The sequence below is a fragment of the Pyrgilauda ruficollis genome, unplaced genomic scaffold, assembly GCF_017590135.1.
Source record: "Pyrgilauda ruficollis isolate IOZ18807 unplaced genomic scaffold, ASM1759013v1 scaffold236, whole genome shotgun sequence".
In the NCBI taxonomy this organism is placed as follows: domain Eukaryota; kingdom Metazoa; phylum Chordata; class Aves; order Passeriformes; family Passeridae; genus Pyrgilauda; species Pyrgilauda ruficollis.
In genome coordinates, this window is record NW_024523205.1 from 173631 (window position 1) to 191740 (window position 18110).

The 18110-nt window shown below is 48.2% G+C and overlaps 1 protein-coding gene across 1 annotated transcript in view; it reads right to left on the reverse strand.

Moving 5' to 3' along the window:
• Positions 1–233: 233 nt before the first annotated feature.
• Positions 234–18110, reverse strand: part of CLPB (caseinolytic mitochondrial matrix peptidase chaperone subunit B) — a 73839-nt gene continuing 55962 nt past the window's right edge. Inside the window, exons 8-16 of the mRNA XM_041469550.1 lie at positions 15153–15230; positions 12970–13025; positions 9687–9731; positions 7600–7761; positions 5758–5914; positions 2817–2890; positions 2239–2358; positions 1700–1804; positions 234–928 (exon numbers count right to left, since the gene is read on the reverse strand). Coding sequence (XP_041325484.1) covers positions 677–928; positions 1700–1804; positions 2239–2358; positions 2817–2890; positions 5758–5914; positions 7600–7761; positions 9687–9731; positions 12970–13025; positions 15153–15230 — 1049 coding nt within the window. The 3' untranslated portion in view covers positions 234–676. The remainder of the gene's footprint in view (positions 929–1699; positions 1805–2238; positions 2359–2816; positions 2891–5757; positions 5915–7599; positions 7762–9686; positions 9732–12969; positions 13026–15152; positions 15231–18110) is intronic.

The following is an 18110-nucleotide window of genomic DNA, read 5'->3' on the forward strand; positions in this document are numbered from 1 at the left end:
TTGAGATATTAAATATTTCCTGAAAGAAGGTCATGAGAAAAAGATTCAGCAAGGGGTTTGCACCAGGATGTCGTCTGGCTGGGCTGGGGAGATGTGACAGTGGGTCCCAGTTCCCAGTGGTATTCCCCACTCTTGGTGATATTCCTGGCTCCTGGTGATGAGCAGGAGACCCAGGAGTGCCCTGGGATGAGGGTGGTGATCTCAACAGCTGCTCCTTCTGGGGACACAAAGGGTTGGGTGCGCATAGCATGTTTATTGCCACAAAGAAACGGGGACAATACAGAGCAAGTGCCCGGTGGCTTTTATACTCTCACTCAGTTCCCATTCCTCACCTTGCCAGCCCAGCTGACCCAGCAAGCCCCTTTCCATGGGAATGACAAATTCACCCCAGCTCCCGCATGGTCCGCAATTTGCTTCCCCCTTCCTTAAAAAACTCCAACACCCTGTGAAACCCCAGGACCATCCACTGCCCCACCCCTGAATGGCACCAGGGCACTTTGTCACACACAGCTGCACCCCTAGAGCCCTTCACGCCCATCCCAGGGCAGCTCCTGCCCGTGTCTGTGTCCATGCCTGTGTCCATGCCCAGCGGTGGCAGGGCTGTGGCTCTGCCCTCTGACACCGCTCTCTCAAACTCTTGGGGTGTTTTATTGTCACTGTAAGCGCCCAGCGCTGCCTACAAGAAGTAAGTGATGTTTTTGGGGTTCAGCGGTGCCTGGATCTCCAGTTTTCGGGCCTTGCGGTCCTTCTCTACAATCTCCAGCCGCAGGGTCGGCACCTTGGATTTTTCTGTGCTGGAGGAAGACCCCTCTGTGGTTTTCAGCAGCTGCTTGTTGGAGTCCTCCACGATGATCCTGAGGGTGCAGCCCTGTGGCAGCAGGTCCTGCTCGTAGGCAGCTGCCAGCTGGTTCACCACACGCCGCTCCACCTGCGGGACAGACCAGATTCTGTCAGGAAAACCCTGTGGAAAGTCTCCCATGGAGATGGCTAGCTCCTTCCCACCCTCAGCTAGTGCAAAATCATGCAACCTTTTCTTCATTCCACTTATTGCCTGTCTCTGGAATGTGGGTGTGCCACTTCCTCCACAAGACCACAGACATCTCCCCAGAGATGAGGACAGTCAGACCCACACAGTCATGAAATCACGGAAGCGTTTGGGTTGAAAAGGACTTTTTAAAGTTTGTTAACATTTCACACCCCCCTGCCATGGGCAGGAACACCTTCCACTAGACCGGGTTGCTCCAAGCCATGTCCAACCTGGCATTGAACATTCCCAGGGATGGGACAGCCACAGATTCTCTGGGCAATCTGTATCAGAGCCTCACCACCCTCACAGGGAAGAATTTCTTTCCAATATCCCAGCTAACCCTGCCCTCTTGCAGTTCGAAGCCATTTCCCCTTAATTTATTATTCCTTTGTCCAAAGTCTGTCTCCAGCTGTCTTGCAGCCCTTTCAGGTAGTGGAAGGGTCTCTAAAGTCTCCCCAGAGCCTTCCCTTGTTCAGTATGAACACCCCCAGCTCTCCCAGCCTGTCTCCAGAGCAGAGGGCCTACAGCCCTCAGAGCATCTCCATGACATCCTCTGGATTTGCTCCAGTGACTCCATCTCTCTTTTGATGCCTTTCCAATTCTGGCTCTCCCTGGGCAGTGGGGCTGGAGGTGACAACACGAACTTCACCCCAACTCCCCTCTTGTCTTCACCTCGTGTTTGATGGAGCGGGCACCATAGTGAAGGTTGTAGCCATCAGCCAACACGTCCATGACCTCCCTGTCCCACAGCAGTGTGATGTTGTGCCTTGCCTTGGCCTGCCAGGGGGGAGGGGAGGAAAAGGAAGAAGAATTATGGATGTTCCCCAGCAAGCCTGGCATCCTTCTTGAGCAGCGAGGATGCTGCACTGGGGTGCTGAGAAGGGCTGAGCACCACCAGACCAGTTCTTCCACAACAAAGGAACCCCAAAATCCCATTTAGCCCTCAGAGAGCTCAGATGTGCAAAGACCAATCAGACAAATGACATCTATGAAGGCAGCCTGGAGCTCATCCCTGCTGCAGTCCAAGAGGAACCACCTCTACTGTCCCCACAGGTCCCAACTCTCCCCAGCACCCCAAGTTCAACAGCTTGTATGATGATGGTTAAGACACACATCATTGTGTATCTTTACCCCAGGGCACATGCTCCAGAAGTGATTTCTTCCAGAATTATTCTGAGAAGTCTCCTCTAAAGCCACTGATGTTTTTTTACCTTTTTGGCCCAATAATTGAGCTCCTTGTTGACCAGCTGGATGAGCTCTGAGTGGCAAAAAGGGAGAAAATAAACAATTTCATTGATCCTCCCCAAGAATTCATCCCGTCTGAAGTGAGCCTGCAAGAAGAAGGGAGGAGGTCAGCAGGGTGACCCTGATGGGAGCAGCAGTGAGAATGACATTGCCGAAGGAGCTCCCCAGGGATCATCCCACCTCCCATAGCCTCCCAACAGCCATCCAACCCCCAGGCCATGGAGCTGGACAGCATCCTGAGGTGCTTCAGAAACATCTTAAAGAAACTCTCAAGGTCACGGGGATGTCACTGCAGTCAGGTTTTCCTGACCTTGGGAGAACAGAGAACCCCCAAAGCACACTGCAGCACTTCCTGTCCTGAGTCCCCTTTACACCATGTACCATGGCTCCACTCCAAGAGTAAAGAAATTGTGATTTATTTCTGCTGGGCTCTGACTTCTCCAACATTTTTAGTGGGGTTACATCCTTTCTCTCATAGCTGGAAGGAGTCTGGGACCAAAGCTCAGGACACCTGAAATTTGAGCCATGAAAACATTGTCCATACCTTCAAGATGGGGCGAATAACCTTTTCCTTGAACTGCTTGGAAATTGTGATCTTGTCAGTCATCTGGACATCCTCTGGAAGAGAGATGGGGGGGGGGGTGTCAGTAGGGACAGTGGCTTCATCTCTGTCTGGATGAGCTGGAGCTGAGGGCAAGGAAGGGTCTGGGGGGTACTGCAGGACAGACCTGGGATCTCCACATGTGCCAGCAGTTTGCTTTGGCAGTGTGGTGTCCCTGCACTTGGACAGCAGTTCTGGATCCTGTGGTGCTCCAGGGGAACATCCTATGCTGATGTGGCTCCCTTAAATGGCCAAAGAGCCCTAGCTCTGCCTCTGCTCCCTGCTCTGTGCTCACAGGAGTTGCTCCCAGAGGTTTTGGGAAGCTGAAGTGCCCAGTTGGGCTCCAGAGCAGCCGATGACCTGACACACAGAGCACACTGGCCCTCTGGGGCTGTGAGAACTGAAAGAGCCTACGGTCTCTCCAGCAACCACCAAAGTCATGCTCAGGGTGCCTGCGGCACTGGTCAGGCTGCAGTCTACTTCCCTCTGCTGACTGCAGATGGAGCCAGGGTCTGGCTGCTCTCAAATCCAGGCTCCCAGCCACTCTGGATGCTTGGCTGCAGCATCACCCTTCTTCCTCCCAGTGTTGTCTTCCTCTTTGTCTTCATCATCCCAGTTCTTCCCACAGCTTCACCCATTCCACACTCATTCACCTCCATGGGCTGTTTGACACCAGGGTGCTCACAGGGAGATAGATTCCTGTGCTCTGGATTGGATCCTGGCATGCAGGGCAGGGCAGGAGACACAGACCCATGCTGGGTGCTGGGACCCTGTCTCAGCTTTGCAGCCTTGATGAAGATTGCTGCCCCTCACCAGCAGTGGCAGAAGGGGTTCTCAGGCTCCACTCTATAGGCACTTTAGGCTGGAAAAGCCCTCTGAGTCCAAGTGTTCCCCCAGCACTGCCAAGCCCACAACTAAACCGTGTTCCCACATTCCGCATCCACATATCTTTTAAATCCCTCCAGGGGTGGGAACTCCACTACTGCTCAGGGCAGCCTGTGCCATGGCTGGACAACACTTTTGGGGAGTAAATTTTCCCAATATCCAACCTAAACCTCTCCTGGCATAAATTGAGACTGTTTCCTCTTGCCTGTCACTTGTTACCTGGAAGAACACACTGATGCCCACTTGTCGTACTCTGTTCAGGCAGTTGTAGGGAGTGAGGAGGTTCCCCCTAATGCCCAAAGTGGTGCAGGGTGCTCTGGGATCACCTGATCCAGTTCCAGCCTCTCTTTCTCGGTCAAGGAGAGACCGCAGTAAATCCCAGTGTTTTGCCAGAGGAGAGCTGGAAAGGTAGAGGACCCAGCACTGCTACCAGCATTCCCACTTCCCACATGTCATATCTGCTGCTGCCACTGGTAGATGCAGAGCCCACTGGGGAATCTGCTCCTTCCCTTTATCTTCCCATTCATCTGCCTGCCAGGCACTTTAGTGACTTCCTGCCATGGCATCTCCACACTGAGAACTCAGAAAATGGGCAGAAGCTCCTTGAAATCCAATTGAGGGCAGCTGCTGTGCCCAAATGCCCTCCCCAGCTCCTCTCCTGCTGCAGCTGTACTGTCCCAGAAATTAAAAGTCAATGCTCTCCTCACTGAGCAGGGAAACGTTTGGCATTTTCAAATGTTATTCTGGAAGGTTCAGTTGACGATGTGTTTTGTCCTTTACCCAGCCTGACTGAAGTTTAAAGATTCTGAATTAAGCCAGTGTCGACAGTCACTTCTCCAAAGTAAAAGGAAGAGACTGGGAGAAAGAAGCTGGAAAATAGATTTGATCTATTTTCAAAATCCAACTTTTTTTCCTGCTCCTATGGAGCTGATGCAGGAATATGGTGTATCTTAGATGGCACAGGCTGCTGGATACCTTGAGAAAGATGTGGCATCCAGACAATTAAGATCATAAAAGGATCTTAAAAACCCCAAAGTAAGCTTTTTTAAAACTGATGAGAAAAGAAGGGATGCAGTCACTGTCCATGGTTTCCTGATTATCCACAGGCACAGCAGCACGTGATGGAAACAGGCTTTTCCTCTGCTCTGTGTGACAAACACTGCCTAAAAAGGACAGTCCTTAGTGTCCATCACCATCCATCTGTATATCCTCAGAATTACCAGCAAAGGCACTGGACATTGCACATCAAGTTGTTCATTTTCAATTTCAGAGACTGCCCTTGCTCTCCTCATTCCCCTTTTGTTACCTAATTCACATTTTGGGAAATTTTTCTGCAGGAGCCTGATATGTGAGGCCAGGGCGCCCATTCCACGGGGAAGTAAAATTCACTAAGTTCAGATCTTTTGGGAAAGACTGAGAGGAAACAAAACTTTTCCTCTTTCATATAGGCACTTGAACCAGCCACAGTCTTTTGCAGGAGGCATTTGGAAGAGTCCCAAAAGAAAGAGAAGGGTGAGTTGATAAAGAGAATCATGGAATCACACAAGCATTTGGGTTGAGAGGGACCTTAAAGACCATCCAGATTCCATCCACCTGCTCTGAAATCCTCATTATTTGACATTCCTTCCGAGGAAGACTGCATCTTTAAGGCTCTGTCCAATCTCTCAGCCTTTGTAATCCTGTGCTCACTTCCCTAGAAGTGTTTCAGGCCAGGCTGGATGGGGCTTGGAGCAACCTGGTCTAGTGAAAGATGTCCCAGCCCATGGCAGGGGGTTGGAATGGGATGGTCTTTAAAGTCCCCTCCAACCCAAACCCTTCCAGGATTTCTTGACTTCCTGTCAGAGGAGCTTTCCCAAGTCATGTGGACCACTTGGGACCAGTGGAGAGGGGACTGAAGGATCTGGGTGTGCCCCCTGCCAAGGGATGGCTGAGCTGGTGTCAAAGGTGTATTAGGAAGGAGGGAGGTTCTTTAGGGATTTGAAGATTGAAACTCCAGTACCTAAGTTTTCTGCAATCCTTTTCTTGCTCATCTCCATGGCCTCTTGCCGGAGCTGCAGTGCATGCTGTGCAATCTCATCACTGGCCACGTTGGAGGTCATGATGAAGATGGCATCCTTGCAGTCAATGGTCTTCCCCTTTCCATCTGTCAGCCTGCCCTGCAACAACAGCAAGATGACACCAGCCGTGTCAGCAGGTGCTGGAGGACATAGCCAAAACACGAGGAAAAAGAACATGGGTCCCTTTTTTCCCCAGTGTGCATTTAATTTTGAAGGGATATCCAAGGACTGAGGTGGAAGAAAGCAAGGATGAGGTTGGAGAAGTCCTTGTCTCTCCATGAATGGCAGGAACTTCTCCTGCACATGGTCCCAACCTGCCCTGTCCAGGATAGAATTGATGGAAGTGCTGGGAGATGCCTTGCCAGGAGGAGGGTTGGGCCAGTCCATGCCGTTGTTCAGCCTGGAGAGAAGGAGGCACTTCTTGCTCTCTACAGCTCCCTGACAGAAGTTAGATCTGTGATGGAGGTCTTGGCCCTCCCAGGTAACAAGGGACAGGACAAGAACCAACAGCCTTAAGTTGCACCAGGGATGATATAGGTTGGGTATCAGGAAATATTTCTTCCCTGAAAGTGTTGTCCAGCCTTGGCACAGTCTACCCAGGGCAGTGTTGGAGTCCCCATCCCTGGAGGCATTTAAAAGCCACCTGGATGTGGCATTTAGGTTTAGTGGTGGGTGTGGCAGTGTTGAGGGAAGGGTTAGACTTGATGGTCTCAGAGGGCTTTTCCAACCTCAATGATTCCATGACTGTGTGGCTGCCCATATGTGACTCCCCAGCCTTTGACCCTCTGCCTACCTCCCTGTGATGGTTTTAGGTCTGACACAAGCCCCAGGCTCAGGTCAGCACTAATGCTAATGCTATCCCTAACCCTGACCCTAACCCTGCCTGTGGCTGTGGTTTGGGCTTGGCAGAGCCCACAAAGAACCACGTTATGGCTGTAGCAGTGACCTGAGTAGCAGAGCTCCTCATCCCTGTGGGATTGATCACCTGGCAAACCAGGGCTGCCCAGCACCACCACTGCTGAAGTGACATCAATCCTCAGCCCCCCAAACCAATCCCGGAACCTTTCCAAAGCAGCAGTACTCTTGATTAATAATATAAAAAAGAGAGGGAAATAAGGAAAAAAGCAGCATCTCCCCAGGCTGTTTCTTTCCTCAATCCATCTCCAACAGCAGAGATCCAGCACAATGACACAAATCCTTGTTGGGTGCTTGAGATTAACATTTGGGTTATTGCCCTGTCAAGTGCCTGGTACAGGAATTGATTTCACATTGAACTGCTACTGTGATGATCTATGCAAGAAAAATGGTGTTATTAATCCTTAAAACAAAAAAACCCTTCAAAATTTTCCAGCATGTTGCTCTGGAGTTTGGTGGCCTCTGAGGACAGACTGGGACCTTCAAAATCAACCAGAGAGCTGTAGAGTGACTTTGGATAAGGGCCTGGAGTGACAGGACAAGGGGGAATGGCTTTACACTGCAAAAGGGAAGGGTTAGGTGGGATATTGGGAAGAAATTCTTCCCTGTGAGGGTGGCAAGGCCCTGGCACAGGTTGCCCAGAGAAGCCGTGGCTGCCCCATCCCTGGAAGCGCTCGAGACCAAGTTGGACATGGCTTAGAGCAACCTTATCTAGTGGAAGGTGTCTCTGCCCATGGCAGGAGGGGTGGACTACCTGTGCTTTTAAGGTAGCCTCCAACTCAAACTCCTCCATCTGTTATCCCTCTCACCCCTCACTGTCACCTTCTGCATGTCCCTTGTGTTGATTCCAACCTCTAATGTGGATTTACCTCATCAAACAGCTGCAGCATGATGGTGAGCACATCAGGGTGGGCTTTGTCCACCTCGTCAAAGAGTACCACAGCATTTGGACACTGCCTCAGCTTTTTGGTGAGCTGTCCACCCTCTTCATGGCCCACATAGCCGGGTGGTGAGCCGATGAATTTTGCCACCTGGGAGGAAGGAACAGGAAAGGTGAAGGCTGATCCATGGACAATGGGAAAGAAGCCCTTCTGGTAGCTTGTCAGGCCGCCACTGCTCTTTGCTGCTGACAAAACAAATTCTATGTTCTTTGTGACACCTATCGCACCCCAGGTATTCCAAAATCAGATTAATAAGCAACAATTAAGCAAAATAAGGATTAAGCAATTCCCTGCCCAGAGCTTAAACCAGCAGAATCCAAGGAGCAGGCATGGCCAGGTGGGAAGGCACCAGCCCTGATTTGCTATGCAGGGTCTGAGCAACCTGTCTGAGATGTCCAAGACTTATTTTCATCCCTTTTAGCCTTTTAAGAGCAAGAATTCAAAGGATTATAAGTGGCAGGTGGTTCTGGTGCAGAATCAAAGCCACAAGTAGGCTTTGTGGGAAGAGGCCACAAGTAAAATACTTTTCCTATGTCATCACTTCTTGACACAGTGTTTTTTAAAAACATTTAGAAATTTATATAGAATAGTATTTCTGACAACAGGAAAGTTTTGGCAAAATGACAATTTTTGACACATAGCTTGGTGCATCTTACATCTACCCATGTCTGAGTGTCATCTAAAGTCACAGCCTGTTATCACAGATCATGGAATGGTTTGGGTTGGAAGGGACCATATGGTGCCAGCCCTGCTGCCATACACAGGGACACATTCCACTCCACCAGGTTGCTTCAAGCCCCATTCAATCTGGCCTTGAACACTTCCAAGGATGGGGCAGCCAAAGCTTCACTAGGCAACCTGTCCCAGTGTTTTACCACTCTCATTGCTAGGACCTTGCTACTTTTTGGGGAGACAGAGCCCTCCAAAGGGAGGGCTCAGGTCCAGGGTGAGGACCTGAGCCCTGGACCTTGGCAAGGATCGCAGAAAACTTGGCGCCTTGGACTTCCCATGGCACCAGAATTGGGCAGAAGTTGTGATGGGAGAGGTGGACTTGGCACCACTGTCCTGTATTCCGCTGGATTCTCCCCCTTTCCTACATGGCAGGTAGGCTGAGGCAAAGATCTCATACTGGACTTAGCAATGTTTTGGGGATAAGGGGTTTGGGTAAGCTGTGCATGCCTGGGCAATGTTAGGTGATGAACAGCAGGTTTCAAGATGATCCTCTGGATTTCACCATCTCTTCTCAGCTGCTCTCTCCCCAAGGGCTGACCCCACCCCAAGGGAATTCACAGCACTGGACACATATTGTTGAAGTTTTCCTTGCTCCTTTGTCTCTGCTTCTAATTTGCCTCAATGTCTTGGCTCCAGGCAGGACAGGGTTAATTTTTGCAGCAGCCAGGAGAAGCAAGGCTTGGACCTGGAGGATATTCTATCTTACCTCAATGCCAGGAGTGGAGGGAAAGGAGTCTTCTGGGGAGAATGGGTTCCTTCTGGTCAAATAAGAGCAGCAAAAGGACGGGGAATATCGTGAAGTAGCTGGTTCTGAGCTGGAGGGCGTGGCTGGGGGAGTGTGGCTGTCGCTGGTTTGGGTCAGTGAGCATTTTGCATATGAATTGCTCTCTCTCTCTCTTTTACATACTTTTGATTTTAATATTGTTGCTTGTTTGTTTTCTTATGTCATTTCTGTTTCCAGTAAATTGTTATCTCAACCCATGGCCTTTACCTTTTGAGCCTCCAGTTCTCCTCTCCAGTCCACTGCTGTGGGGAGGGACAAGGGGAGGCAGGGAGTGAGTGAGAGGCTCCTGGTTTGGAGTGTCTCAGTGGGAGCACTAAACTGGGGAGTAACATGCCTAAATCACAACACTCAATTTGCTTTCTGGCAAGTTACTTGCAATGTAATGCACAACTTGAAGCAAGTTCTGTTGTTCTGATGTGCTCCCACCCTGACACACCAAAATGCCCATTTTTTTCTGGATTAAATTTGAAGCTGCTCCCTTCAGAGCCCATTTACTCACCTCATGCCTCTCCTGGAACTCCGACATGTCCAGTCTGATGAAACCCTGCAAGAAACTTAGGATGAGATTTGATCAATCTGCTCGCTGCCAGAGCTGGAGCAGTACTGACAGGGCTGAAATTTTCTAAATAAAATAGATATTTTTGTGGTTCAGCTTTTTAGAAAGCAATCGCAAGAAGAATGCAACACCCCTCCACAAAAATCCAGCAAAAATCATAAAGCTGAGGTGAACCACACTTGTGGGTGATCACCTAAAACAGAGAATAATGCTAGAGAGTTTACAGCTTCTACCCAAGCATTCATTTTGCTTCTGAAAAGCTGATGATTCACTGCAGGTACTGAATGTTGTGATCATGGAGCTGTAATCCACATCCTAGATAAGAAAGGAAAAGAGAGGGAGAGGGAAGGGGAGGGAATAGGAATATTTCAGTTGGAAAGGACCTACAGTGATCCTCTCATGGAGCTGACCAAGGAGAAGCTGAGCCTCAACTTCCCAGCATCATCCTGGACACAGTCAACAACACAACCACTGTCCGTGGCGGAGAAGGAGACATGTCTGGGAATACCTGGACATGTGTACATGGCACACTCACGGACACTATCACATAGGGGTCCCAGAATCAGAGAACAGAATCACTGAACCATTTGGGTTGGAAAAGCCCTCTGAGACAACAGAGCCAAACTGCTCCCTCAGCAGTGCCAAGCCCACCACCAACCCATGTCCCCAAGTGCCACATTCACACACCTAGATGTTAAATCTCTTCAGGAATGGGGACTCCACCACTGCCCCAGTCAGCTTTTTCCAGAGCTAAGCAGAAAAAAGATTTCCCTAATATCTAACCTAAACCTCCCTTGTTGCAACTTGAGGCAGTTTCCTCTAGTCCTGTCATTTGTTATCTGGGAAAATAATGGAATCAAAGAATGGTTTGGGTTGGAATGGACCTTTAGGACAATTCCATTCCAACCCCCCTGCCATGAGTAGAGACACGTTCCACTAGACCAAATGGCTCCAAGCCTCATTCAACCTGGTTTTGAACACTTTCAGGGATGGGACAGCCCCAGGTTCACTGGGCAAAATATTCCCATGCAAAAATTTCCCTGAAAATTATTAAAATATCTACAAACTGCCCAGGGCAGAGCAAGATGGAAAAAACTGACTCTTGCAAATGAGAGGGGGACAGTTCCAGGTTTTTCTTTCTTAATCCATCAGTTCCTGTGAATTGCTGGCCCTCATCAGAGCCCGTGGGGTGTGTATGACCCCCCCCTCATCCCTCATTAGGGGACCAATGGCTGAGCTGGTTCATTCCTAATAAATCCCAGATTCCTGCTGCTATCAAATTAACACAACACTCAAGAGTTTTAACTGATTTCCCCATTGGATGTCTGGCCATGGAGCAGTTCCATGTGTGGGATCAGGGATGAAGGTGCTCTAGATCCAGGATTTCTGGCTTCTGGAAGGCATTTATAGAGGCATGAGGAAAAGGAACCAGAACAGCTGTCTTTATAGCATTGGTTCCAGCTTGGTCTTTCTACACGCGTTGCTGCATTGTGTGTCCATTCACTGCTGGAGGATGTGGGGAAGAGGGATTAATGTATGCACAGCTCTGCTTGCCTTTCCTTCTTTTCCCTGGCTCCATCTAGGAGAGAGCTAAGTACCTCTTACAGGTAGGCAGAGGCTTAAATGTAAAACATGGAAGAGAATGTAATGTAACAGAATGGAATGAATGGAAGAAAACGGAATAGAAGAAAATTCCATTGGAATGGAATGGAATGGAATGGAATGGAATGGAATGGAAGATTGGGATTGAATAGAATGGTATGGAATGGAACAGAATAGATTAGAATGGAAGACGGGTATGGAACAGAATGGATTTGACTGGAATAGAATAGAGTATTGGAACGGAAAATAACAGAACAGAGTAGAATACATTGCAACTGAATGGACTGAAGTAATTGTAATGGAATAGAATAGATTGGAATAGATTGGAAAGAAACAGAATAGAAAGAATGGAACAGATTAGAAATGAATGGAATGGAATGGAATGGAATGGAATGGAGCAGGACAGAACAAGATAGGATAGGATTGGATAGGATAGGATAGGGTAGGATAGGATAGGATAGGATAGGATAGGGTAAAGTAGAATAGAGTAGAATAGAACGGAATGGAATGGAAACCCCAGACACCACTGAAGTGTTCTGCAAAGCCACCACCTCCATGAAATAATTCCAACCCATCTTCTCTAAAATCTAACCACTGGATAACAAACTAAATAATTCAAACTGCTTCTGGATACCAAACACTTCAGCACTTAAAATTTTGAGCAGGAAATCAATGTTGCATCGCTACAGTCCATACTGGCAGAATATGATGAGTGGTGGAGCTGGGGACATGGAAAACAGATTTCTGAAATTTTATCCTTCTAACAGTTTACAGTGATATTAGAAATAGAGGAAAAAAAAATATGTTCACAACACAGGATGTCAAAATTAGAGCAAAATTCAACAGGAAGCAGGAATGTTACATCCATTTAAATTTTTCCAATTCAAATATTCTGGTATAGACAGGAGCATATATATTCTATATATAGACAGGAGCAGAGATGTCCTGGGTTGATCCCAAAGTGTGGGCAGCAGGGTGAATTTTGCCCCTCTGCTCTGCTCAGGTGAGACCCCACCTGCAAAGTTGCCTCCAGCTCTGGGGTCCAACATCAAAGGGATGTGGAGTTGTTGGAGTAAGTCCAGAGGAGGCCATGGAGATGCTCCAAGAGCTGGAGACCCTCTGCTCTGGAGACAGGCTGGGAGAGCTGGGGGGGTTCAGCCTGGAGAAGAGATGGCTCCCAGAAGACCTAAGAGATCCTTCCAGGGCCTAAAGGGGTGGCAAGAAAAGGGCATGGAATGACAGGACAAGGGGGAACAGCTTGATACTGACAGAAGGCAGGGTAAGATTGAAGAAATTCTTCCCTGCGAGGGTGGTGAGTCCCTGGCACAGATTGCCCAGAGAAGCTGTGTCTGCCCCATCCCTGGAAGCGTTCAAGGCCAATTTGGATGTGGCTTGGAGCAACCTGGTCTAGTGGAAGGTACCCCTGCATTTGACAGGAGGGGTGGAACTGGATGAGCTTAAAATGCCCTTCCAACCCAGACCTGTCTGTGACTCCATGACCTTGACAGTTCCCTCTCAGTGCAGAAGAAGCCCTTTCTCAGGGCAGCAGAGCCACACACTGAACCCCCTGACGACCCTCCCTGCATCCCTTTCACTGCCAATAAAAGCTGGGATGAGCCATTACCTTTTTGATGTCCTTATGGATATACTTGGCCGTTTGCTTGGCCAGCTCTGTTTTACCTGTTTTGGAGAGAGAAAGAAAACAACTTGCATTAAACCAGATCTGTCCATCTTCTGTCTGTTCAACAGCTCTGCTAACACCAGGGCTGGAACTTCCTGCAACCAACACATGTATTTTCCTTGGGAAGTGGGTATTGCTGTTTTATCTCCAGGATCACATTCACTGGGGTTGCCAGCCTGGGCAGGGTGAACAGATGCATTAGAATTGTGGCGTCTCTGCATTGGCTCCTTCAGCTTTAATTGACTCTCACATGATGGGAACAAAGCTCTTGATTTTTTCCACAAAAAGATGTTGATAGATCAGATTTTTGCTATATTTAGCCTCAATATTCCAAGTTCCTTGTGCAATGCCTTGTAATCTCCAAATAAAGAATTTCAAGGAAATGGGGTGTTTTTTCTTTGCTTTATATAAGATGACAGTAAAAAAAATCTGGGTTTAAGAACAATCAGTAATGGAGCAAATCCACCGTGGAAGGCATTTATAGAGGCCTGAGGCATTTATTGAGGGTGACTACATGCACCAGCTCATGCCAGGCCATGTCCTGTTCTCCCAGCCCATCCATCTGAGGAAAAACTTCATTGAAGAGGCAGTTTTATTGAAGTGTGGATGCCAGAAAACTTCTCTTCCCTGCTGCTACACTGCTGGCTTTGTCAGGTTGATCAGGGGAAGGATTGGGCCAATTTTGGCTCCTGGGGTGACCAGCAAAGCTGAGGTAAAGCCAGTCACCCCTCTGGAGGATGGATGCTCGGGGGGTTCACACTTGTCCCTGCACACATGTCAGCAGCGCACTGCACATGGATCCTTGTAGGATTTACTTGAATACTGAAAAATAAATGAGCAGGGATGGAAATAACTATTCTGAAGGAAAAAAAAACACCATGTGTTTTTAAAAGTAAATCAGGTTAAAAAGTACATTCTTACTGGAGTATTGTACATCTACCCACAGCTGTATTGCAGGTACAACAGATCTGGTGGGTCAGATCAGTAAATCAGCAAATCAAAAAAAAAGGGCTACAAATATGGGAATTCATGGGGTGTGCTCTGCTCCACCTGATAAATCTCTGCTAAAATTTTGCATTTTATTTCAGTTTCAGCTTTGCTGAGTTTGGATGATGCTGGATCAGAGCTCCTGATGTGTTAGGATGCAAGAAAATATGCTTCTTGTAAAAAAGAAAGAGAGAAAGAGAAGAGAAGAGAAGAGAAGAGAGAAGAAAAAAGAAATGAAAAGAAGAAAAGGAAAGAAAAGGAAAGAAAAGAAAAGAAAAGAAAAGAAAAGAAAAGAAAAGAAAAGAAAAGAAGAGAAAAGAAAAGAAAAGAAAAGAAAAGGAGCCCCCATGGAAGTCCACGGGAGTGGAAGAGTCAACAATTTACACCCCTGAGTCTTTAGATATGCTTTAGCAGGGCAATGAAGTATCAAAAATATTTTATTCTGGTTTTATACAGCTTTATAGCAACTTAATGCTTGGCCTGGTACTGTTCTGCAGCAGGAGCATAATCTCACCTGTGCCCCTTTAACCCCTCCAGCACTGGAGCATCAGAACCTTCTTGAGCCCTTTGGGAGGCAGTGGAGGCGGGAGAAGCCCTGAGGTTATTCCAAATGTCACAGATCAGTTACTTTGAAGCTGTTTTGTTGGGGTTTTTTTCCACAACTAAAAGTCATTTGGACCATTTCATGAACTGATCAGCTGTCATGTGGCATTTGATTGGGCTGGAGGAAAAATCTTATTGGTGTCAATAAAATCCTGTCATTCCAAAGCAATCTGTGCCCACAGGAGCAAATGAGCAGAGATTCAGTTTGCAGGCAGCAAATTTCTACTATTATCCCACCATTCCCATTGGAATAGAGGGGTTTTCACCAGAAAGTTGCTAAAGTAATACTTTTACCCTGAAAACTGCCCCTTTTTGTGACCTGGAGGGGGGTTGTCCTCTGGGATAACTCAGCATGAGTTTGGATGTGACTGTGTGTGCTGGTGTCCAGCTGTGGTCACCCTGCTGGATGATGGGTGACCCGCTGAAAGATTACAGTGGGTTTAACTGGCATTTTATTCAGACCCTGCAGCCCTGCAACAGCTTCCACCCCCTCTCCTCAGGACTCTCCATCCCCCTCACCACAACCCAAATGTTACCTATTCCAGATGATCCCAAGAAAAGAAACACCAGCGGGTGCTCCTCATCATACCAGCCATTTTCTTTCCTCCGAATAGCTGCATTTGAAGACAATGAAAACAAAAAAGAGGGGGGGAAGCATATAAATCAATGCCACAAAGCAAGTGTAATTATCACTAAGTATACACTATGTTTTACTGCTCTCTACCCACTCACAGTCCTCCCTGCCATTAGCGCTCTCTAATTTGATTAGCTAGCCAAGGCCCCAGAGACACCTAATAAGGTTAGCATGGATTTGGAAAGCTGCCCAGAGCAGATTTCGGATAAAGTTTTCCAGGATGTGCACTCAGCGTTGCCAGGGAGATGGCGGAGGGGGGACAAGGATGGATGGATGGACAGAGGGATGGAGAGGCACTCTGCCTCACCAGCTCCCAAGTGCAACCTTTCTGTGAGGAAAAAACATCAGTTTTGAAGAGGTTTATAGGTTATTTCTGGCATGGAATGGGAAGAAAGAGGTGGCTGAAGGTCACAAACACTCTGAATTGGTGCAAGGATTGGGAAAAGTGTGGTCATTATCTCAGTGCCTCCCTGGATAGGGGCATCCAAGTGCATCCTGAGTGAGATACCAGTGGAAAATTTTACAAAAGGCAAGAGACCTGATTCCTTCCCAAACTCCCAGTCCGACCAGCACAGCTCTTTCTCAGGACAGACATGGATCTGCTGTGATAGCACCTGGGGGTGATAGCACCTATCCCCATGGGTGCCCACGGCTCCCCAAGGTACTCTTCAGCCCCCCAGAGCAGCCTCAGGCTCTGTGAGTGTGCTCACCAAACCAGTAACATCATTGCACTGGGTTTATTTGTAGGAGGAGGAACTGCTTTTGAGGCCAAAAGATCAAATCTCATCCTCTGCTGGCTGGATCTGGTCTCTGGAACACAGAAGTGGTTTCCCTGGATCAGACCAGTTCAATGTGAGAGATTAACTGACATCCCAGCCTTTCTGCTTTATCCACAGTATTTCAATCCAGCCTGTAAATCTTGTGAGGTGTTTTGTAAAAGAGAACATGCACTGTACAGTCTCAGGACCCCTCAGACCCAGCAAGGTCTCATGACTGGCACATGGCACCCCCAGATCCAGCCAAATCCAAAATGTGGCACATTAGGAAGCAGGGCATGAAAATGGCAAGATGCCCAAAAATTGTAACTGACAAGGAATTTGAAGGTAGCAGGGGAAAACAGCAGCACTGGATGTGGGATGAGCAGAAGGAAAATACTGGGAGAGCTGTGGCTTAAAGCTTTTGCAATGCTGCTGCACACAGGCATGGCAAAGCTCGGCCTCTGCTGCCTTTCAGTGGTGTCCACAGCAAAAACAGGAATAAAGCCAAGAAAGAATAAACCCACTTCTCTTTGTGACTGTCACCCTCAACACAGCTCCCTCATCTTCTTCTGGCCACTGTCCTGGCTCTCAGCCTCTGTCCTTGAGCCTCACTCCTGTGTCTTCCTTGAATGAGGCACTGGCTGGCTCTGTGGGGAGCTGTGGGTTTGTTTTCTTCCCTGAGCTGGCAGAAGAGCACAAGAGTGGCTTTTAAAATTATAGGATTCTTAAATTCAGTCTCAAAGTCAATCCATAAAACCCTTTTCTTGATGGGGTATGGTAAATAGCAGACACCTTAAAAAAGGCATCCTAGGCGTGGCATGCCAAGAGCTCTTCCTGCATGGGAGAACAAACTGACATGGGAAATAAATAGTGCCATTTTGCACATTAAAAAATTTGCATATAAAAATATCTAAACAGTATTTCCATTTTGCAAATAATAAGAAATGGAATGTCACAGCCTACAGCCTGACATGGAAATGCTGCCTCTGCCAGCAGGGACACACTGAGAAGATGTTAAACAGCAGCAGCTTAAGTGAGATATTCCAGCAGCTGGAGTTTATAGATGCATGGAGGGGTCTCATGGGAATTTGGAGCTGCAAGACCTGCATGAAACTGAGCTCCTCAGAGTCCATGCTTGTATTCCAGGAGACCCAGGTAGCAGGGGAGCCAGCAGATCCGGTGAGGATTAGGAAAACAAGAGCAAAGCCTCACTACAAAAACAAATCAATGAGCTGAGGTTAATGACGAGGGGTGTGAGGAGTGACCTGACCACAGTCATTAAGTATTTCCCCGAGAAGGCACTGAACTTGCTCAGCTACAGAGAAAATTAAGGTGCTCCAGGGGCTGGAGCGAGAGGATCAAACTATAAATAAAGCAGAACAGTTTTAATAACAAAGGTGATTAACCACTGCAGCCACTTAGGAAGAGAGTGGGACTGAATTCCTAATCCCTGTAAAGTCTGCAGGGAAAGTCAGAAGGGCTTCCCAAAAGGCAGTGGTAGCTCAGGATGAAGATGAAGGTTTACATCGCTGTCCAAATGTCAAAAAAATCCCCAGTTTAACCTTAAATCCAAGGCATGTAGAATCATGTAATTGTAGAAGGCTGTGGGTTGGAAGGGACCTTAAAAACCATCAGTCCCAACCCCTTCAGAAATGGGACCGAGTGCAGGGATTGTGCATGTAGTGGGAGCTGAACCCCAGTGCCACAAGAAGTTGCCATTCCATGCCTGGACACAGGCATTACCTGTCCTGCTGGCTGTGCTAATGAGTCCTGACTCCTGCCAAGGCTTAATTAGCTTGGGTACAAGGCCAGATGCAGCACTGGCTGGTGCCAGGGTCCATCTCACCCTGCCTGGGCATATCAGCATGACAGACCAGCTTGGCTGCAGCCAGCAATCTAGGTCTGTTCAAAATCCTGGGCAGACTGTTGGAATCCCATCCTGTCCTTCAGCTGCTCCCTGGCCATGTCACCCCTGGAAACAGCCACCGCAGGAGATGAAGAGGAGAAAATGCTCTGCCACTGACAGTGAGGTGTAGAAAAGGGTCTGTGCTGCATCCCTCTGTGTGCCCTTCCCAGCGCTGCACATGTTCCTTCTCAATCCT